At 43.4% G+C, this 23,717-nt stretch overlaps 1 protein-coding gene across 3 annotated transcripts in view; it reads right to left on the bottom strand.

Annotated features, from left to right (window-relative positions):
* The window catches only part of ITGB5 (integrin subunit beta 5), a 76,951-nt gene extending 59,023 nt beyond the window's left edge, over positions 1-17,928 (bottom strand). Inside the window, exons 1-3 of one of the 3 annotated variants that reach the window (XM_088652355.1) lie at positions 17,247-17,880; positions 8,542-8,623; positions 4,629-4,714 (exon numbers count right to left, since the gene is read on the bottom strand). Coding sequence is in view for 1 of the 3 variants with exons in the window: in XM_035129332.3 (XP_034985223.3) it covers positions 4,629-4,714; positions 17,247-17,337 (177 nt within the window). In the remaining 2 variants the exon portion in view is untranslated. Of the gene's footprint in view, positions 1-4,628; positions 4,715-8,541; positions 8,624-17,246 lie in introns of all 3 variants that reach the window. The other 2 variants (XM_035129332.3, XM_088652362.1) reach the window with 2 other exon arrangements.
* Between the last annotated feature and the right edge of the window lie 5,789 nt (positions 17,929-23,717).

Genomic DNA, 23,717 nt, shown 5'->3' with positions numbered 1-23,717 from the left:
AAAATAAATAAATGTGCTGATGAAAATAACATAAAAATGCATTACACAAGGCAGGTTTGATTTGCAAAAATATGTATGAAGACAATTTTGTACTGAAGAGCCGATGAATTTTTACAAGGAGTCTTCTTTTTAAAAAAAGCAAACTAACGAGGAAATGTGGAGAACTGAACTTAAGAGTTGTGTTTTTTTTTAATGAGAAACTGAAATTGACAGATTTGCCCACCTCGTCCAACAGTACAGTAAAGGATTTTTGTAAAACAAAAACAAAACAGACACCCCCAGTCAGTTATCTCTCTCCTGCATCTGCAATACTCCCCCAGCTGTAAAACTCCACACATGTTTTTGGCACCAATTACAAAATACACATTATCTGACAAATCTTTGAGTACAGATTACATTCTACAGACCACAATAAGGTACAAGCATTTTTTAAAAACTGCAAAAGCAGAAATATAGACAAACCATACCCTCCTTTTTTCTTTTCAAAGAGGAAGACATTGGAGGCTTCAAAAATTTTGGCTAAAGCACACTGAAGCTAACCCATAATATGAGCTAGAAGTTTATTACCTTATGCAAACCAGGTTGTAAGAAAATACTGCCAGTTTTTTCCTTATTCCTTTATATCTTATATATCTAGAAAAAATTAACTCATTCTCTGATGTTTTCTGCTTAGCATGCCAATCATTCCCTCTCTCTTTGCTCACTACTCTGCAACACCAATAATAATAAAAATCAAGACTCAGCGATCCTCTTTTAATTTCTGCCATTTCTCCTGCAATATCTTGCCTCTGTCACGCCTCAGCCTCAAGGCATATACATACCAGGAGCACGTTATTTCCACATACAGCACTACAACTATATCCAGAAATATTCTGTCCAAGGATTTCAGATGAAACACACTTTCATTATGATACCATTTAGCTCTCTGACTTTATGAAAAGAAAGATCATATAGGCTTCATAAGACCATGGTCCACCATTTTTAAGAATTTAAGGAAGCCCATCTTTTGTTATCTATTGCTTACTTAAATCTGCAGGTGTTTGATTAGAACAAAACTAATACCTAAGTCTCAACTGAAAGTACTGCGGCTGGTAAGTAAAAAGGTCCAGGGATTTAGTAATTCAGCAAGGTCTAGGCCAGGTGTACCCAACTTGGCGCCTCCAGAAACTGTTGGACTCCAATCGGTTATGCTGTTGGGGCAAATGGCAGTTGTCACCCAAAACATCTGGACAACACTAGATTGAGGAAGCCTGATCTAAGATATATTGCACCAACTCAGGGCTAGTAATTGTTCTTTTCTCCTGCAAAATCAAAATGTCATTATTCCTGAAAAACAGATTAAAGGGCACAGGGATCTGTGGAGAACCGCAAGTCTTAAAAACCTAGCTTTGGAAATTTCTCAGAAAAAAGAGGCCCTGTTAGACTTGCCACTGGAATTTGGGGTGGGGGGTGTCATGGTGAATTTGAATATCCTGCTGAGGTTCTGCCACTTCCAAACATGCAATTTAGGATACTCAAAGAACAGCAGCACAAAACTGAATTTGTTAACATTCCATTAGGCAGGCAGCTTTTCCACACTTCTCAGGACAGGGAAAGTAAATCTGAAAATAGAATTCTGCCTGCAGACTACAATGTAATATTTGCACTGATGGTGCAATCCTATATTCAGAAATGTGAGAATTTTTAAAAATTAGATTTATACCACACCTTTCCTCCAAGGACCTCAGAGTGGGGCACATGCTTCCACCACCACCCTTCTCCATTTTGTCCTGACCCAAGGTGACTGACCCAAGGTCACCCAGTGAGCTTAATGACTGAGTGGGGACTAGAATAAGGTTACCAGACGTCCCCATTTCCCAGGGACAGTCCCCGGATTTACAAATCAGTCCCCTGACAAAATCCATCTGTTTAGTAGGAAGTTGAAAAGTGTCCCCGGATTCACTGGAAAAAATATGGTAACCCTAGACTAGAACCCTCGTCTCCCAGGTCTTAAGGCTTACCCAGACTTGCCTCACCACTTTCCCCAGGTGAAAACCCAAACTCTACCTCTGAATCAGGTTTTCTCTGGGTTGATGTATGCTCCAATTTATCGATAAAGAGTGGGCTTTTTGGTGGAAAGCAGTGGGACAAGGGCAAAACGGCACAGATCTGTTCCTAGAAAGCATAGGACATACAGAAAACCACTCAAATCCATGCTTTCCAGGCACGGGATAAGTCTGGATGAGCCCTTAGTACAGGCATCCCCAAACTGCGGCCCTCCAGATGTTTTGGCCTACAACTCCCATGATCCCTAGCTAGCAGGACCAGTGGTTGGGGAAGATGGGAATTGTAGTCCAAAACATCTGGAGGGCTGAAGTTTGGGGATGCCTGCCTTAGTACGACACTCTGACCAACACACCACACTGGTTCCATTGTTTTCATTGAGGTTCCTCCCAGAATAAGTGTATGCAGGGCTGCTGCTTATGGGTTGCGTTCAAGGACGTTAAAGGGTTGGAACTCGAATTTGCTCCGCTAGTGGGCTGCCTTTTGCAAACAGATCCTCTTGCCCAAGAGGTTCCACAAACAGACAAATGAGTATGCACTAGTGAGATCTCATGAAATAGTTCCGCCAGCAGGCCTGTTGCACTGGATCCTTCTCTTGCACAACTTTCAGAAGTAGATCTCCATTACTGCAAAGGAGCTTCTGATAACAGACTGAAAGCTTTGGATGCAATCCTTAGTAATCCCGGAGCCCCATAAACTTGGAACCAAGAACTGGAATTCAATACTGTCATTCAGTAAGTGCAAGCATTTTAGCTTGCCCCATGGAACTAACTCCCCTCTTCCCCCTCCCCCAAAAAGCAGGCTGCTCTGGAGTTCTCCCGGCCACACAGAGGGGATTTGGGGAGGTGTATGGGGAGGACTTGGGGGGCGGGGCTGAATTGCACTTAAAGGAGCCCTTGTGCTGCCTTCCACTAGCACACCAAATTAGTTTAATATGGCCCAAGAAAACCTAAACCTTTTCCTTGGCTAACAAGGTTTTTGTGACTCTAAATATAAATTTTCCTGGCTAGGGTTCCCCCCCCCACTCAAAGTGGGAACTTTTGTACAAAGTGGGGAAGAAACAAGGATGCTTAAAAGGTCTACTACAACCCTGTACTATTAGAATCATAGCTGCCAAGTTTTCCCTTTTCTCGCGAGGAAGCCTATTCAGCATAAGGGAATTTCCCTTTAAAAAAAGGGAGAACTTGGCAGCTATGGTTAGAATAGCAATGTCAACTTTTTTCACTAAACATTGAAAACCTTTTCCTTACTGGGCAGTGGCACAATTAAAGGCAGATAATTTAAACTAAGAGCTATTGTGGCCTTCAGGAATTATTGTCTACAAACAGCCCCTTTTCACCTTTTTGCTCTCCAGTCAAATCGGGGGGGGGGGGGTCCTAAACCAAATAATTGATTTGATAACGCAGCATCAGCAGCTACTGCTGAAGGCTGACCTATAACTAGCGGTCACAACAACTCCCGGATAAACATTTCTGTTGGCAGAGCCACTCAAAAAATAGCCCTCTTGTGCCAAGAAAATAAAACAAATCTAGCCCAACACCACAGCTTCGCAAGCAATATTTTTTCCTTCTGATGTCACCACCACTTATACACTTGGCAGAAACACACTTCTTGCAGATGCATACAAGATGTCTCTGAGGCATTTGGGGTGGGGGGTGGAGAGTAACCCTTCCCCTATGCGTATGTACTCTTTGTACAAGAGGCTGAGCATATGAAGAACTAAACACCATTATCCTCCTTGCTGGATGTATAAATGTAACAAGAGTGATTGTTTCCCATCCCTACAGGCAGCAGTACTCTGGCACTTATGACCTCAGATGACCAACTTAAGTGTTATCCTATTACCGTGCTTAAATTGAAACTCGCTTCCTACAGGTTGCATCCTGTAAAATATTTCTACTGGTGCAAGAGGACTGATGTTTCCTCTCCTCTCCCCATGCCCCCCAAAATCTGCTCCAGAGAGTCCCACAACATTGGCCTCGGCAGGTCTCAAAGGCAGTGAGCCTAAGTATATACAAGAGCCAATTCCCCCATTGCGACATGCCCCAGTATTTCCATTTCTATTGCCTTGAAGCTTGATTATCACTGTAGTGCAGGGGTCGGCAAGGTTTACCTCGCCTGGGCCGGTTCACTCCCGCGGAGATCGCTCCGTGGGCCAGATTGCGCCTGCGCAGATGCGATTTCCGGCGCCGCGGAAGCAAGTCCCCGCTCCGTGCTGTGCCAAGCGCAGCATGTGGGGACTCGCCGAGCGGGCGGCTTGTGGGCAGTTTAAACAACCCCCCATGGGCCGCTTCTGGACCATGGGCCGCAGGTTGCTGACCCCTGCTGTAGTGGAACTTCTGTAGGGAGGACAGGGTAAGAAGAGGCACTACAGGTGGAAATAGGATGGAAAAACTGCAGTTGCTGGTCTCCCTGAAGCACCAAAACCCCACTAAGAGAAAACAGATGGACCCAAACAGTGGAAACAGCAGTGGCCCTGACTGAACGCACACCCTCCAAATGTGGCAACAGAAGTAACTTTTGAGGAACAGCATATAAGACATTGCAATGAAAACATCAAGGACCAAAGGAAAGTGAAAACTCACCTCTTTATAGCACCAAGCACACTCAGGATGAACAAGCAAACATTCTTCACAGGAGGTAGCACTGCCACTTGTGCAAATATTGAAACCTTTAAGAGAGCAAACCAGAGAAATTTACCAAAAAATGCCCCATGAGAAATAACAGGGTGCTTGTTACTATTCACACCAGAATAAATACGGCAGATCAGAAACAAAACTAAGGCTGCAATCCTAACCCCATTGGGGGACTAAGCCCCATTAAATTCAACAGAATTTATGTCTTGAGTAGACCTGGACAGGATTGCAGTCAGCAGACGCACTGAAATCAATGGCCATGGCTAATTTTAACTACAAAGATTCAGTGAGTGTACTCTAAGTATGACTTTATTAGAGACAACCCTTTGGGAATGTCTTTCTCTTGATGTGTGATGAAGAAGAAGAAAAGAAGAGTTTGGAATTGATATCCCACTTTATCACTACCCTAAGGAGTCTCAAAGCAGTTAACAATCTCCTTTCCCTTTCTTCCCCACAACAAACACTCTGTGAGGTGAGTGAGGCTGAGAGGCTTCAGAGAAGTCAGCCAGGTCCAAGGTCACCCAGCAGCTGCATGTGGAGGAGCAGGGAAGCGAACCCAGTTCACCAGATTACGAGTCCACCGCTCTTAACCACTATACCTCATTGGCTCACCACACTGATGACTTTGCCCCCCCCAAAAAAAAGCCTGATTTGTTGCTTTATAAAAATGAGGTAATTGCTTGTTTTCTACTTAGATAAGGTTAAATAAACAACCATTGTCTAGCAAGTTATCAAAAACTCTCATATTTAGCTAAAAACATGCTAGGTTAGGTTGTTTTTAGTGTTAGGAATTAATGTTTCTATAGGCAGGCAGTCAGCACTTGAACAACTTAACAGTTTCAATGCTTAGAGCTAAGACTTGCCGCTCTGGGCACCTTTGGGAAGAAGGATGGGATATAAACTTAATAAATAAAATAAAATAACTAGTCTTGGGGGTTATTTTAAAAGCCACACTGCACTTTGAGATAAGTCTGATCACCGAAGTATCCCAGTGTAATGAAGCCTCAAAGTTTAGGGGGTTTTTTTCCAGCCCAATCAACCATATTACCTTCCTATGTGTTTGGACAATAATCCTCTGACAAAGTGATATTCCAATCTACCACTAGTACCCAGAAATTTTTATAGCAGGGCTCCTTTAAACAGCAACATGAGAGGCGAAAAGTCAACAGCCATAACTTTCCCATTCACGGCATGGAGATGAGATGATAAGGAAAAGTGTTGCCTACTGTCAGGGGGACTCCCTACAGGGACCCTCCTTCAGTCATCCTGACCAGCACTTCGCCCAGCAACACAGCCCCTTCCGGCGCCCACGTTGGGTCATGCACCCAGACGTAGGGCAAGGGGGCGGCGTTTTGGGGTTCCCAGACTATTATGCTGGCGCAGAAGCAGACAAACACCATTGCCGGGTTCTGAATCAGACTAGGCAGTCATGTTTTCTGATGTCTCTGCACTGTAAATAATATGCACAATAAAGCTCTTAAAGACAGAGCAGACTGGAGCGTCTTTACTCGAGAATAGCCGCAACAATCTCCTGACACCTACCATATTTATTTCTGCTACCGGTAGTTGCACAGATGTTAAGAGACAGGTACAGGAGCCCTGACAGAGTAAAAAGTTGCATCTTACACTGAAAGCAACAGGCCATTTGAGAAGAAAAATCCTAGGCACCTTTCTAGCAAATATTTCAAATTCCTAGGCACCAGCACAAACTTTCTAGGCACATGGCAACCAGATGCTTTGAATTTTCCCCACCCTGCTTGCAGTGTGGTAAAAACATTGGTGATTTAGCACACTGAAAGTGCTGTGTAAATTACAGTATTTTTCTGTAGCATCGCTTACTCAATGGAATTTTAGAAATCTAACTGTGGGGAAAAGTTTTTCTGGAAAAATTATGGAACACTTATTTAAATAAAATGTGTCTAGGTTATTCTCTGGAATACGAGAACTTGTGGCAGTCAATTGACTTGCTTTTAAAAAGGGGAATCACAGGCACCCCTAATTTTAAGACTGTTTAAGATCTGAATGGATTCTGGTTGAACTGCGTAAACTGCACTGATCTGAAATCGACCTTTTAATAACATGGCATTTAATTAAACTGTGTCTGAACACACATGCAAGTTACATAACTATCTCATTTCATTGCTCTGACCTATTTATTCTTTTAAAGTGTTAATATAATAATTTCCACCGGATATCCATGTATGCAGGGCAGTTCGTTTATCCTGGACAATAGCCAATAAAATACAAAAGTCAGTGTGTATATGCGCAGAAATAATACACACCTCCATAATCAGACAAGCCACATACATACACACACAGAGAAAAAGAGAATAATTGTTGCGTTGAACCATGAAGATCATCTAGTCCAACTCCCTGCAATGTAGAGAGCCAGTGTGGTGTAGTGGTTAAGAGCGGTAGACTTGTAATCTAGGGAACCGGGTTCGCGTCTCCGCTCCTCCCTCCGCATGCAGCTGCTGGGTGACCTTGGGCTAGTCACACTTCTCTGAAGTCTCACAGCCCCACTCACCTCACAGAGTGTTTTTTGTGGGGAGGAAGGGAAAGGAGAATGTTAGCCGCTTTGAGACTCCTTAGGGTAGTGATAAAGCGGGATATCAAATCCAAACTCCTCCTCTTCTTCCTCCTCTTCTTCATTTTGCCCAATTTGAGTCTCAAACCCACAACCCTGAGATCAAAAGTCTCATAATGAAGGGATGGAGCGTTATTCAATATCTCAGTCTATCAGTCTCACAAGGAGCATTGCTTTTACAGAAACCAAGGCAACAGCTGATAGCAGAGACTTCTCTGCATTAATTTGGAGCACTTTCTAAATTACTGGCCAGGGGTATAAAAACCTCCTTTCTGCATTTGTGGCTCCTCGTAAGACAAAAGCACAGCTTCCTCTACCAATGTCTACCTACCTCTAAGCTGGGTATGCCAATTCTATGATCTCATCATTGATATGTTTCAACACACTTGGCAGAACTGCACTTCCAGCACAGATGTGCCATGGCAAGCAAGGAAAGGATATTGCTGATATCACCTCTGTTCCCTGCTCTCCAAAACACAAAAGGAGGTGGACTGCATCCCATGACAGCATCTTTAAACAGTGAAATTAACAGGGAGGTTTTTAATGTTTGATGCTTTATTATGCTTTTAATTCTGCTGGGAGCCGCCCAGAGTGGCTGGGGAAACCCAGCCGGATGGGTGGGGTATAAATAATAAATTATTATAATATTATTATGTCTCATTTAGAAAATGCTGCCATTTACTCTATTGATAATCACGCTAGGTTTTAGACTACAGTGGTACCTCTGGTTACGAACTTAATTCGTTCTGGAGGTCCGTTCTTAACCTGAGGTACCACTTTAGCTAATGGGGCCTCCTGCTGCCGCGCCGCCAGCACACAATTTCTATTCTCATCTTGAGGTAAAGTTTTTAACCCAAGGTATTACTTCCGGGTTAGCGGAACCTATAACCCGAAGTATTTGTAACCTGAGGTACCACTGTCCTGGTCTATTAAAGTTCTCATGTGGTGTTCACTGTTTTATACATCTTTGATACATATCTTTCTTGATGAATCATTTCTAAACTGCAGAGTCCTGACATGCAGCCAATTAAACAACTGCACTTAAAAAAAATTCAGGGTGATTTATAGCCAGCAATTAAACTGAAGTGGCTGAAAACCCAGTACTTCCATTCTAGTTAAGGACCACATTGCTATGGTAGTTCTTTGGTAATTAAATGGCTACTTCCGTAGAACGAGGTGCAAGGCTTTGTCTCTATAATAATCTCCAGGCTATGTTCAACACCAAGGCAAAGTACAAAGCAAAACAATTCAAACAGATATTGCCTGCAGGCTTACACTCTTATAAGAAGATCCTGCTGGATCAGGCCAATGGCTTATCTAGTCCAGCATTCTGTTCTCAGAAGGGCAAATGAGATGCCTATAGGAAACCAGTAAGCAAAACAGGAAACCAGTAAGCAAAAAAAATTGCACGTGTGAAAGCGAAGGGAATTTTGTTATGATGTGTTATTTCTAGACAAGGCAAAGCTATCAATAATACTGATGTGTCAATTTTTCTGTGCCCAGATATAAACAGGGTCAAAATCTAATTAAATGAACACAGCTGATGACATTGAATTGACACTGAAATCTAGAGAGAGCCTGACCCAAGGCTAGATTCTAAAACCATTGTGATTTCTTTTTTTCCATACTGAGGGATCAATTCAATGAAAATATGCACACAGTCCTACCAAGTCAACAAAAGCACCGGTCGGTTCCCCCCACAACTTCTCATTGCAAGCAATCGTAGCTTCAAAAGAGAAAGAACTGAACTACATGGCAAACACAGAATGAACAAATTCCAATTCTCTAGTGGAAGATTTCAAGCTTCCCTTCGTAACAGCTTCCTTGGTAGATTTCTTGCAATGTGTGCTGATATTTGAAAATTTAAAAACTTGGGCGGTGGCTGCATACATCATTCCAACTCAAGAACTGAGAATTCCCCAAACAAAGTCCAGAAGTGACACCCTATTCTTTTCACTATATGAAACTTAATGCTTCAGAAGGAGGCAGGTGCCCCAGATTCAGCTTTCCAAAGATCTGAATTTAATCAGACACAGAGCTCAACTCAGGCTTTGGGGCCTAGCAAAAAAAAAAACAACCCTGTGGCACTTTCAGTCAGGGGATAAAGAGAAGCGTTAGTGTTCTGGTGCTCCCCAAATAAGGTATCCACCCCTTGTCAAAACACTGGGCTGGGTTTCCCCTATGATGTCCAGTTGACCTGAAGAGGGGTGGTTCCATCACAGAAACCCTATACACAACACTTCCCATGCTCTTCAACCACCACACTCATGGAACAAATATGCAAATGATGTTCTCAAGAACACAACTGAAATGTCAGGTTTGCAGCAGCATTCCAGTTTACGCTATGCCTTGAATAGACCACTCTGTGATAAGCAATATGAACTAGCATCTTCCTTGATTTATTACTGAACTAGTGAAAATTATTGTCCTGGGTTCGCACTCTCTACTACAGCAATATCTGGAAGGTTCTTGACTGGCCATATAATGAATACAAACATTGAGAAGCCCTATATTGTTTTATAGTCATTTGCCACAGGCGGCTTGGTAGTGCATAAAATAATCTTGTTAATGTGGCTTGTTAAACTGTAAACAATAAGGAAGGAAATAAATAAATATACTGTAGAACTAAAAGCCACTTGGTTGCACTCCTGCTTTTAAAAAGCCCAGAATAGTTGGGGGGGGGGGGGGTTGGACTATGAAGAGAACATGGTGTGCTATGTAGATGCATTTTCTAAAGTGGTGCTATTTTAAAGTGTGATTCAGAAGAAGAGCTTCCCTACTGTGTCAATGGCAGTTCCCTTGAATGAGTGAATTATTTTACACAGATCTGATAACTCAACATCAGGAGTAGAGGGTAGGGCTGTTAGTCATGCTTCCAGCCCCACAACCCCATACATACATTAAGTAAAATAGAAACATTGCCTTCTGACTTCACCCCCACCCACCATGGCCCCCTCCACCTCTTCCCTCCTTTTCTTCCTAATGTCTCAACAAACGAAACTGACGTATGGAAAATGTACCTTGAAAAAGGGGACATTGTGCGTACCTTTGTAAACCAAAAATTCTTTAATAATAATAAAGCTTATTATTAATAAAGCTCTCCCTAGTATCTGACTGTTTGTTATTTGGCTTGAGGGCGTAAACCACCTTGTGAGGTTAAATACTCAGAAAGATGGGATAAAAATCTATGGCCTAATCTAAATCTAGTCCAGGCTCTTCATCTGATCATTGTGCACAGTTATCACAATAGAAACAGGCAGTGAAAACGTATTCCAGGACCAGGGCTACCATCCTAGCAGCATTTACTTGGAATATATCTCACTGAACTTAAGGGAGCTTATATCTGAGTAAACATGAACATTATCAAGCTATAAGCCTTTACTCAAATTAGCATTGTCCACACCCGTTCAAATATTTAACCACAATCATGAGCTTGTTCCATTGTAAACAAGAGCTGGAATTAGTAAGATCCAGTACAGTATATGGGTTGCATCTAGCTAAGTCATACTAAAGAGTAGAACAACTAGAATCAATGGACTTCAAAGATTTCAGTGCATCTACACCGAGAATGATTTTCTTGGATTTAGACCTAGTCCTCCAGGTAGACAAGTGATGTATTATTCAATATCTGCCAAATCAGCTTCCATGCACAAAGCAGTTTACAGTAGTCAATGCCTCCATATATACACAAAGCTTAGCCAATTTATAACTTTATTTGGTTTTGGGAGGAAAGCGCTCTCTGAAACCTGACAGTACAGGAATCAATGGACTGTAGCATCAGCGACCATCAAGCATATTTGCAGGCTAAGAACTGAGGGGTGTATCCTACAGGATTCCCTCCTTAAGAGGAACAAAATGCTAGAATTTTTTGGGAGGCATTATGTCTCTGAATACCAGTTGCTGAGAACCGTAAGTGGGCAGAGTGCTGTTTCACAAGCAGAACCTGAATTTGCTCCCCGTGGGTATTGGGTTGGTTACTGTGCGAGATAGTGGGACGCGGGGGCGCTGTGGGTTAAACCACTGAGCCTAGGGCTTGCCGATCAGAAGGTCGGCGGTTCGAATCCCTGTGATGGGGTGAGCTCCCGTTGCTCGGTCCTAGCTCCTGTCAACCTAGCAGTTTGAAAGCATGTCAAAGTGCAAGTAGATAAATAGGTACCGCTACAGCGGGAAGGTAAACGGTGTTTCCGTGTGCTGCTCTGGTTCGCTAGAAGCCGCTTTGTCATGCTGGCCACATGACCTGGAAGCTGTACACCGGCTCCCTCAGCCAATAACGTGAGATGAGTGCCGCAACCCCAAAGTCGGTCATGACTGGACCTAATGGTTAGGGGTCCCTTTACCTTTTTACTGTGAGAGATAAATTCTGAACTAGATGGACCTCTGCCCTGACCCAACAGGCTCGAAAAACATTGAAAGACTATATCACAACAACAATACCTATATTGATTGCAGAGGGAAAGTGCAATAAAAGAAAGCCTTGACACTGCTCTACTATTGTTGTCCTGCACGCCAGTCACAGAGTTCTTTTCATGCGGCAAATATACCGTAAATAATAATAGTTTTTCCAGCCTTTGGCTACATATGCTTTGTGAGCCACAAAATTGCTACAGTACTATGAAATGTAGGCCAGCCTAAGCTCAACAGAGAAAGAGTGTATATAAGAGTGAGAAGGAGAGAGGGGAGGGGGATTCCACTGAAAGACCTAGGATCAGTCCAGTCCATAGGTCTGGGTCATTGAGACTGAGTCCTCCCAACAGCCCAAAAAACTGGATCCTCTTGTAACTAAGGTGAACCCACCTGGCTGAGAGAACAGTTAAAGGCACCATAGTTGCTACTGAATGGCTGTGATCTACCTTGCCCTCCTCTAATCAAATCACTTTATTCTGCCCCCCAACATAGCTGCCAAGTTTTTCCTTTTCTCGCAAGGAAGCCTATTCAGCATAAGGGAATTTCCCTTAAAAAAAGGGAGAACTTGGCAGCTATGCCCCCCAAGTGTTGAAGTCTAAACCACCATTTTGGGGAATCATCCATGAATGTAACTGCAGGAAGAAATCAAAAGGGCAACCAGAGAATTCACTGTAAATATGCATGTTGGTAGCTTTGTAAACATGGGTTGTTGGAACAATTGCAATACGACTGGCAAGACATTTGATGACACAGAGCCACAGCCAGCCTTGTATGACCTACAGAGAATTGTGTCAATGCAGGTCTTATCCAAGCACTTCTTCACCGCCATTTCTAAGGCCTTGGAAATGGGGGTTAGATGACCCTCAATCTAAACTGACTGCACACTATTCTCAACTGCCCCAAGAGAAGAGTAAATGGTTCCAAGAGGATATTATTTCCTTGACCGCCTAATATATACAGGCAAAGTTCCAATTCCTTTAGAAAGGATGATAAAAATGTGATGGGATATTTAAAGATTTCCTGTACACAGACATCCCAAGGATAAACTTGAGGTGTAGGGGGGTGGAGGAAACCACAGTTTGTTTATTTTCAGTCAAAGTTATTTTGAGAAGGGCAAGATTTATTTCACAGTCATTAAGGTCACAACAGCAGACTTTGTGAATACAGTGGTACCTCAGGTTGCGGACCCTATCCGTTCCGAGGTGCCGTTTGCACCCCTAAAAGTCTGCAACCCACAGCGCCGCATCTGCACAGGCGCATGACATAATTTGATGCGTCTGCGCATGCGCAAAGCACAATTTAGTGCTTCTGTGCATGCACGCAGATCACAGACGCACGGAACCCAGAAGTAACCCGTTCCAGGACTTCCAGGTTTAGCATGTCCGTATCCCGAAAAGACGCATCCTGAAGCGGACGTAACATGAGGTATGACTGTACAAGGTATCTGTATTACCCACAATTAAACTCAGGTACACTAGTATCTACCACAGGTGGAAGCTATAACGAAATACAGTAAAGGTCCACCATTTGTTAGGCAAAAGGACAAAGGAATGACAGTAACTGACCAATTTATCTGGTGGAAACTCACTCAGCTCTTAAAACACAAGCTTGTTTTACACACAGTTGTCAAGGATGTTCCGATCCCATCTACCTCAATATCTGTCTATAAGACTAGCATTGTGGAATGCAAGTCCCACCACACCCAATACTTGGCTATGCTGATTTGGTCTGATGGCAGGCTGGTGAGCCAGAAATTCGCCATCAGTACTACAAACTGTAGCCAACCAAATTATTCAGAGAGGAACACAAGAAAAAAATCATGGCCCGCCCCCTGTTGTGAGTCCCCAGTATTTGGTAGTCAAGAGATTTACTCTCTTTCAGAATGAGAAAGAAGCCTCAGACTTTGCCCTCCCCACACCTAATATACTTATCCTTAAATAAAAAGATATTGAAATATCCTAAGTGGATGGTTTGCTTACTTTATAAACACAGAAGACAAAGCAAGCAAGCAAAAAACAGCAACACTCACAACCTGTGGAAAGTTGATTTCAAATTCTATTTGTAGCTTACAAAAGAAGACCAATTGATTATGCAGCACTAGGAGCCACATGTCTGGAAGTAAAAAGGTAAAGGATAAAGGGACCCCTGACCATTAGGTCCAGTCGTGACCAATTCTGGGGTTGCGCGCTCATCTCACATTATTGGCCGAGGGTGCCGGCATATAGCTTCCAGGTCATGTGGCCAGCATGACAAAGCCGCTTCTGGCAAACCAGAGCAGCACATGGAAACGCCGTTTATCTTCCCGCTGTAGCGGTTCCTATTTATCTACTTGCATTTTGACGTGCTTTCGAACTGCTAGGTTGGCAGGAGCTGGAAGTAGCCACTGACAAATACACTCTCAGGTGGAAATGCACAGAAAAAATTATCTAGGTTTTAGGGAGCTTTGTAAAATGTTATTATAGAATAAAATACACTAGATATCAACAAACTGCGGCACTGATGTAACAAAGAACAATGGTGCAGAGAATTGGACAACTGGACTGGAGCCAACAGTAAGGTGAGCAATGCTTCGAGCATTGTACAAACAGCTGGAATTCTCCCCTCCCCTGCCAAATGGCAAAGTAAAAACAGGAGTCTCAAACAAGTCCAGCACCAGATTCTACATTTTGTAAAGGGGAAGGTTTGGCAAGGGATTTGCCTCTTCTCAATAGAAGGTGGGGCTCTGTGAAATATTCTTAAACCTCATAACAAAAGCCAAATAGAGGTTTTACAAATATTTCAATTAGAACAGTAAAGGAAGCAGGGGGAAGTACACACATTCCACGAGACATTTAGAAAGGCCCATAATTTATAGGTGCTTATTTTGCTAACCCTAAAAACATCTGAGCCAAGAAAGAGGAGACACGCCAGTATGTAAACACAAATAATATATAGTAGTAGGCAAAACTGAGAGACAGTCAATGGGAATTAATTACCCAAGGATACAGACTCTATAGCAGGGGTCAGCAACCTTTTTCAGCCGTGGGCCAGTCTACCGTCCCTCAGACCATATGGTGGGCTGGACTATATTTTGCGGGGGGGGGGTTAACAAATTCCTATGCCCCACAAATAACCCAGCATTTTGAAATCCTAAAAGATCAGTTCAGAATGTTTCCCACTGGCCATTATTTGCATGGTCACTATAAGAGGATACTACTGGCGAGTTTTTCTATGGACATCTTTCATATTCCCCCAGCTCTCTCTCTCTCTTCACAACTATCTCCTGGGGATGCCCGATAAAGAGGAAAGCATACAGGAGAGTTGAAGATCCCTTATCTGAAGAAACAGGCCTCTATGAGGCTCCTGATAAAGACTTGGTAATGATACTAACATACAAGAGATTATGTTTTTATTCTACCAAAAAAATAAATAAAAATCCTGTCATATTTCAGTACAGTACAGTTCATTTACAAACCAGTTCAACAACAATGGTTCCAATACAGATCTATGACAGACATCTGTCAAGAGAACAGGCACTGACATATCTAAAGTTGTCGCGAAGTCATCCCTTATTCTGTCGGTCTGTGTGTGAGAAGGGGTGAGGGGAGAACATATATTATATTTGATCTGAAAAAGGTTATGCATGAAAATATGGCCTGTGTGTATGTGTAATCGCAAAGGAAGAGGGATATGCATTTGGGCTGAGAGAGTATGTATGTTGTGTGGGGGAAGGGAAAAAATATGCCTGTGTGCGGTTTGTGAGAGGGACATATGTAGGGGTGTGTGAGGGAGGGATACAATTTTGACAGGGGTGCAAAGTAAGTATTGAAAATTCATGCATTATATCTACTTGTTTTTGAAGTGCTAAACGATGCACACCTATTTTTCAAGATGAGAGATGACACATCAGATCTTAGCTTGCTCAGTAGCTTATCTGGGACAGCAGACCAGAGAGAGGGTGGCATCTCTGCAACTTCACTGGCCGTGCATTAGCACACATTCAGCCATTTAATACTCACAAGTGATATTGGGACAGCAGCAGCCTACAGGATCTTTTCTGCACAACATCTGGGGAAGAGCAGTCAATCTGAGCAGTAATAATCTGCCATTTATGCAGCAGTATTAAAAGCATACAACCATTTCTAACTGAAGCATGCAGTGGGAGGTAGCATACAACAGGCATAATTCCAGGGCATAATTCCAACCCTGGCTTGCTTGAGAAACCAACATCCAAACACTGTTGATACACACATTTTGCAGGCTAGCTACAGAGAGCTGCCCAACTGCTGTCAAGCCACTGACATTTTACAAGTCTCTTCTTCTCTGGTCATTCCGAAACCACTTCCCCCTATACATTTTTTAAAACACAATTTCAGTAAAGTAACATAGGAAGTGAACATGTTTATATGAAGCCAGCTCCTATTTTTTATCAAAGACCTTATGTGACAGCCAGCTCTAGCAGGATAAACACTTTTACAGTTTGGCTCTGATGGGAAAACACACCACAGAAGCCTCTCTTGTGCTGCAAGATAAACATGACCCATCTTTGGTGGTTGCTTTTCTCAAGTGGTCTTTCTTTGTAAGGGATGGATTATAGCATGCATAAAAACAACATGTTTTCTGTGAGGGAAGTCTTCACGCATAGCCTACGATTATACACAGTATATATACTGTATATGTGAAGTTTTCCTTTTGCAAATTCACTCCAGGGGCCTACTCATGCCTCATTGTGAAAACTTGCCACCTGCATTCTTAATGCAGCACTACCAACCATCTTTGGCTTCTGTTTCTCCTGCCTTTACTTATGGCAAGCGGTTGCCCAAGATACTTGGCAAACCTGATGCTTAGTCACTCATTCGTTTCCACTCCAAAACAACAAACATCAGCTCTTCTGAACAAACAAGCATAGGATAGGCTGCAATTAAGTGATTCAACTACATCATTACACCTTTTACATTTTGTACTACAACCTTCAAGAGCTCAAATGACTTTTCTCTATTGTACAGAGCAGGGGTCAGATGGAGAGCCTATCATAGCCCACCAGAAATTGTCTAACTACAACTCCCATAATGCCAAACCATTGGCTAAGCAAGCTGGGCTAATGAGAACAGGAGGGCCACAGGACCCCCAACAATGGTCCAGAATGATTACCCACAACTTCTTCCCCTCTCCACCCCACCCCACCCCACCCCCATGCTTTCTGTTTTGTTTAAATATTTATACAAAGTCTTTATATGTGCTGTTTTCACACCCTAGGAATCTTATCCAGAAGGGCAGTGTGGGTAATTCAAATCATCAACAATGTGGAACAAGTCACAGGATTATTTTAAAAATATGTTAAAAAGAGTAGCCCCACCGACTTAACTTTCTTCCTCAGTCAATCACTTTTGGAGTTCGTGCACACCTCTCTGAAATATTCAACAACTAATTCAATTACTTTGTCTCCCATTCGGTATGCCAAGCTTTAAAACCCTGTTGCTGTGGAGGTGGGGACTAAGACGCTGCTTCACATATTCCCTTATACCTTCCGAAGTAGTTTTATTATCAAAATACCATTCCTCTGTATTATAACTCTGGTTTTGAAGCCATCCACTAACCTCTAACAGTGTTGAAGAGTGAGGAGAAGATGCATATGCAGGCGGCGGCGGCGGTGGCGGGGTAAGGCAGGAGCCCCCTCCGCCGGGACATGACGAACGCAGCTGGAGAAGGGGAAAAATAAAAAGGCTCCTTGAAAGTCTTTTGTGCAGCTGCGCCGGAGAAGGGGAGAGCGGCGGCGGCGTCGCTCCTTCAGCAAAGGCCACCGCTAGAGCGACTGCAGGCACCGGTCGGCTCGGCCAAGGGAAGAGGCGCGATCCTGGGCATTCCTGCTTCGTCCGGAGCAACCAAGGCAAAAGATAAAGGGGTGTGTGGAGAGAACGAGAGAAATGGGGGCGAGAAGACACTGCCTCTTTCCTTACACCTCAGCAGCCGCGTCCACAGCAGGCTCCATCACGCACAATCTTCGCCTTGTTGCGCCCGCGCCGCCGCCGCGCACTTCTCCCGGGACTCGAAAAGTTGCGGGACTCCTCATCCGCCGAGTTCTCACAGGCCCTGCCTTAGCAGCCTCTTCAACATCTCCGCCTGATTTTGCATCTGAATTTCTGGCTAGTGGTTTGCGTGCCCCTCTCTCCGCGTCTCCTTTTCCCCCCTTTCCTTTACTGGAACACTCTCTTTTTACTCTTTCCAAGACTCAGCAACTTACTTCCTACAGGATCTGAATGGCAAATCTCCGCCCAGCCTGCCCAATAGGCGCCCGGGGATTTTTAACTCTCTGTAGCCCGATCAGGATGCACCTCCCCGCCTCCGATCACAACCTTAAATTCCTAATCTAAACTAAAGGCTTTTTTTAAATAAGCTAAATGGATCTGTGGATTCCAGATCAAAAGTAAGCGAGTGCATAATAAACTTGTTCTAGATTGCCGCAACCTTAAATGGTGATCCTATAGACGCTTACTTATTACTTGAATAAAATTGCTGCTCAGGCTGTATACACACCGTACATGTAAAGCACGTCTCTCTCCCCCCCCCGCCTTCAAGAATCATGGGAACTCTAGTTTACCCCTCGGAGCTACAATTCCCAGCACAGCACATTTAACTACGGTTCCCAGGATTCGGGTGCGCGTGTGCTTTAATTATGTTTGGTCGGTACGCAGCTCCAGTACAACGCTAGAGTTTGAACTTAATTGCCCTCCATGGTAATCAATCATGGATGTAGCCAAGGTGGGGACAGGGAGGGGTAGCTACCCTCCCCCCAGCAATAAAAAATACATAGCAAACTGAGATTCTGCCCCCCCCCAACAAAAAGCCTGCCCACCCTAACAAAAATCCTGGCTATGCCCATGATGGAAATGTATGCTGCATTACTTTTCAGTTACCCCCAAACGTGGTAAGCCAGACTTGCTACGTTTGAAGGCACTCCTTCCTACCCATTTTGCTTAGTGAACCCTGGACTTCTACCGCAAAGTCCTGCCCTGAGGGCACCATTAACAAGGCACTGCCATGCCCAGTGACTTGGAAAAACCCTCACTGAATTTGCTGGAACTTTCTTCTGATAAAACTTATATAAAGCTATTGGACTGTAAGGTATTGATTTGTGCTGTGCAATTCTAAAGTAATGCCCTGGAGTAAAGGTAATCTGTGTATTACCTTCCAAGTACACTTTCCTACTACTATCCTGTACAGTACTGTATGTATCTTTTTAAGTTAACCATCTGCCAAGATTAGGTAGCTCCAGTATCAGTCAGTCTCTGTCCACTATTTTAAGGATCAGACTGTTAAGTATTTACATCAAAGCCAAGGCTACTCACCTTGTAGGCCCGGAACACTTTGTAGGACCTTGATAAACAGGCTGACACATTACTGCATAAGTAAATGAAAGTAAAAACAAGCTGAAGATTGGATCTTTTAGCTCCAACCCATAATAACTGGATACAATATTTAACTCTATAATTACCAATTACTGCACAGATCTTCTCCCAGTCCCCTAGAGAGAAATGAGAGTGCAGTTTCAAAAATAGCTCAGCTCCTCAGCAGACACAACAACTCCTGGGTGTCCCTGATCCGCCAGTGCATAAATCCAGCATCTCCTGATCTCTGTGAGTGCGTCTTTCTCCCGATTGAAGTGCAGAGTGTTTGAGGACCGGGACATTCACAGGGAAACCAAAATGCTTGTTTACAAAGCTATTGTACTACGAACCTTACTATATGCTTGTGAAACATGGACCACTTATAAACACCATCTCCAACTCCTCGAAAGATTCCATCAACGGTGTCTCCGAAAAATTTTACACGTCACTTCGGAAGAGAGGCGAACTAATATTAGTGTACAGGAAGAAGCAAAGATCACCAGTGTTGAAGCAATGATTCTTCAACATAAACTTTGTTGGACTGGTCATGTTGTGTGGATGCCTGACGATCGTCTTCTAAAGCAACTACAGTACTCTATTCCGAACTTAAAAATGGAAAGCGTAATGCTGGTGGTCAACAAAAGAGGTTTAAAGACTGTCTCAAGGCAAATCTTAAAAAATGTAGTATAAACACCGACAACTGGGAAACACTGGTCTGCGAACGCTCCAGTTGTAGAACAGCCTTTACCAAAGGTGTCATGGGCTTTGAAGGCACTCGAACTCAGGACGCAAATAAACATGCTAGGAGGAAGGTGCACTTGGCAAATCCACACCGTGATCAACTCCTGCCCAGAAACCAATGTCCCCACTGTGGAAGGACGTGTGGATCCAGAATTGGCCTCCACAGTCACTTACGGACCCATTGTTAAAACCATGTTTATGGAAGACAATCTTACTCGGATACGAGTGATCGCCAATAAAGAAGAAGAAGAAGACCTGTACACATTGGATAAATGACTTGACACTCACATGACAAGTAGTTAAAGCTTATTGCCTACTCTTCCTGGCTGTGAACTGTTCTGGTCTGGTCATGATTGGTTCTAAATTGGGAAGCATGCAAAGAATAAGAGGGGGAAAAGAAATTTCATGACTACCAGTAATAGAAAAGTACTGCAGCTATCAAATATAAGTAAAATTGGCCCCTACTGGAGATTAAAGGGTAAAGGTAAAGGGACCCCTGATCATTAGGTCCAGTCATGACCGACTCTGGGGTTGCGGTGCTCATCTCACGTTATTGGCCGAGGGAGCCGGTGTTTGTCCACAGACAGCTTCCAGGTCATGTGGCCAGCATGTCAAAGCTGCTTCTGGCGAACCAGAGCAGCACATGGAAATGCTGTTTACCTTCCCGCTTATGTACTTGTACTTTGACGTGCTTTCGAACTGCTAGGTTGGCAGGAGCTGGGACCGAGCAACGGGAGCTCACCCCATCACGGGGATTTGAACCACTGACCTTCTGATCGCCAAGCCCTAGGCTCTGTTTAATCTACAGCATCACCTGTGTTTCATTTTATGTGAACTTAAAATGAAAGATCAGGTGGAGGTATTCTATTAATCACCACTGCTCTTCTTCTAGAAAAAGAGGTGCCAGAACTCACCATGAATGCCTCCCTTGTTCTCTTACAATGGCAATGTCACCCACCTGAAAGTTTCCAGGGTGAGTTCCAGCTTTAAAAAAAAGCTCTGCTCTTCACATATTCCTGAGCTGCCCTTATTTATGTGATATATGCTCTATCAGCGATAGAGCCAACAAGGTCCAGATGTTGTAGACGCCAGCTCCCATCATTCCTGCTGATTGGCCATGCTAGCTGGGGCTGATTAAAGTTGTCATCTGAAACATCTGGAAAGCTCCACATTGGTTAGCCCAGCTCATCAGCTGTCAGTCATACATTGGTTTTTAGGGTGCCACAAGTCTCTTTGTTGTTCACACTTAGGATACAAACAGGATACAAACAGCTATCCTATAATTTTGAGTCTGCTAGACTTATTGCTGTGAGCCTTGCAATCCTTACATGGGGGGGGGGGGCATATAGGAAGATATGTCCTGATGTATCTAGTCCAGTTACAGTTAATTCTCTTGGGACAAGGCAAACCCAATAGCTATTTCCACTGATAACACAAAAGATTACTTGCTGTGCATGTTTACTTGGAAGTAAGCCCTATTGTGTTCAATAGGACTTACCCCCTAGTAAGTGTGCCTAGGACCACAGCTGCGGAACAACTCATTTTATTGCTTAATCTCTAGTTTGCTGATAAGTGCAAAATCTAAAAGCCATTTGCTTACTAACTTAAAACAGCAGCTAATTGTCCCATGCTATTTAATTCACAAACAGGAAACCTGTCATAATTCATTACAGTATGTAATAACCAAGTGTTTTGCTCTTTCTCCTTTTCTTGCTGCTCTTGTGCCTGTTTTACCAAGTACCTACTTTTTTTTTTTACATTGCATTTATTGATGGATTGGTGCAGTTGGGTGGGGAGGAAGAAGGGAACGAGGCAGCAGGCAAAGAGCCTGTTCCAGTCCGACTGCCACACCCAGCTCCAGGGCCGACTTATAGCAACAGTCTTGTGGAAAGGAACATCCACTGCCAGCTCCTGCTCATGGAAAAGGGACATAGCTCAGGAGTAGAGCATCTGCTTCACATGCAGAAGGTCCCAGTTCAGTTCCCCAGCATCTCCAGGTAGAGCTGAGGAAGACTGCTGCCTGGAACTGTGGAGAGCCGCTGCCAGTTAGTCTAGACCAGGGTTTTCCAAACTTGGATCACCAGCTGTTTTGGGGCTACAATTCCCATTGTCCATGACCTGCTAGCTGTGGATGATGAGAGTTGTAGTCCAGAAACAGATGGAGACCCAAGTTTGGGAAACCTTGGTGTAGCCAGCATTTGGGCTTGATGGACCATTTGTACGACACAGTATAGAAGTGGCTTCTTACCTCCAGCGCAGCTGGTTGTTTTGTTTTGTTTTGTTTGTAGCTGGTCATGTGCTACTTGGTCTATCTCTTGTATTTTATAAGTGTCGTTGGTGGCTTTGATTCAAAAGGCAGGATGTGAATCTACTGAATATTTGCTAGGCTATTGCATTTATTTATTTATTATTAGGATAACTTACAATTTAAAAGTAATCTCCCCACCCCATCCTTTTATAGTCCTCCTTAAGCATTGAGATACATATTTTACATTGTGAAACATTTTGGACAAGAAATATAGGGGAAAGATAATAATAATAAAATGCACGGGCCCCTCCCCTCCTGGTCTGTGCCCCTCTCACCCGCCCAGTTTTAGTCATATCGTGTCCCAGCCGCTGTCTAAAAACAGTAGCTGGCAGAAAAGTAGCTGTTCCTCTGCCCTTCCTGTAATTTGAGCTCTTAGGCTAAGCAAGCTAGGAAGCTGCCAGTCAAAGGATGAATTAATATGATGCTGATGGACATACACCTCACTGATGTGCAGTAAGTGTCATGAGATCTCAGCATCTCTCCCACTGAACTAGTTCACGAACCAGTTTTATGAGTTGCTGGTCTTTTAACATAGAATGCCAAGATGCAATGGAAATCATTCTGTGCTACAGGGTGATATATGTAGGGTGGAGGGTTTTTGGCGTTTTTTAAAACAAGCTTGTGGCTTTAAGCCAATCCTTTAACTTAACATGGATGGCTCTTCAACAGCAGTTTAATCATCTTGCTTGTCTAGAAAGACAAACATTAATACTCCCAGTGCTTGCATCGTTGGCTCGGTTAGCCGATCTCTCACTTCCATCATACTTATATTGCTTTCTCCCTCTGTGTTAAGACCAACGTGGCTCCAAATGAAGCATATGAAAAAAAGAAGGGTTTCAGTTCAACCATGTGTAAATTGCATCAAAAAAAAAACCCCCAAAGAAAACAATATGCTTGGAGGAAGAGGGCTGTTGTAAGTTTTAGGCATTTGAGAGAAATTATTTGAAAAAGAGATTAAGGCTATGATCCTATACGCACTTAGCTGGCAATAAGTCCCATTGAACTAAATGGGGATTACTTCTGAGTAGGCATATAAAGCATTGTACAGCACAGCACTTTTGTATGGCTTCATATGTTTGTTTGTTTTTAAAGGATCACAGGTATTTGAGGAAGAGACATTCTTTGCAACTAGAAAAAAGTAGTAAGCATATTCTCAGAAACAATATGAAAAAGCAGAAACTGTTGGGAAAATGTCAGGCCTGTGACCTCCAAAATCGATACCACCCCCATCTCCCCTGAAACACACACACAATTTACCACTTGTCAACGAGGTAGCAAATTTCCACTGTGCTTTTTTGTTCTGTCCTATGTACCACAGGCCCATGGGCCTTGCTTCTACTTTTTGCTGCTATAGCCAAATAAAGAATACTCGTATCGGGAGGGCCAGCTGCCAGGTCCCTATTGCTGGCTAAAGAATTGGGAGACGGTATGTTCTTATGGGCAACGTTCTGTGTGGCCTGAGCTGAGATTCCCTAGAGATCTTCAAATAAATCCTTCCTAATTGCCCACAGTGATGGGGGCTAACCAGCATGCATGTTGTTGTTACTCTGGAGGATTCAGCAGGAAGCTGGGAGCAGCTGCCAGAGAAGCATTGTGAGAACTTCTCGCATTCCTGCACATGCCAGCACTTAAAA

The sequence above is a fragment of the Zootoca vivipara genome, chromosome 1 (assembly GCF_965207765.1).
Source record: "Zootoca vivipara chromosome 1, rZooViv2.hap1.1, whole genome shotgun sequence".
Taxonomy (NCBI): Eukaryota; Metazoa; Chordata; class Lepidosauria; order Squamata; family Lacertidae; genus Zootoca; species Zootoca vivipara.
Note: the sequence above shows the minus strand (reverse complement) of the source record. Positions and strands in the feature narration are given on the sequence as shown.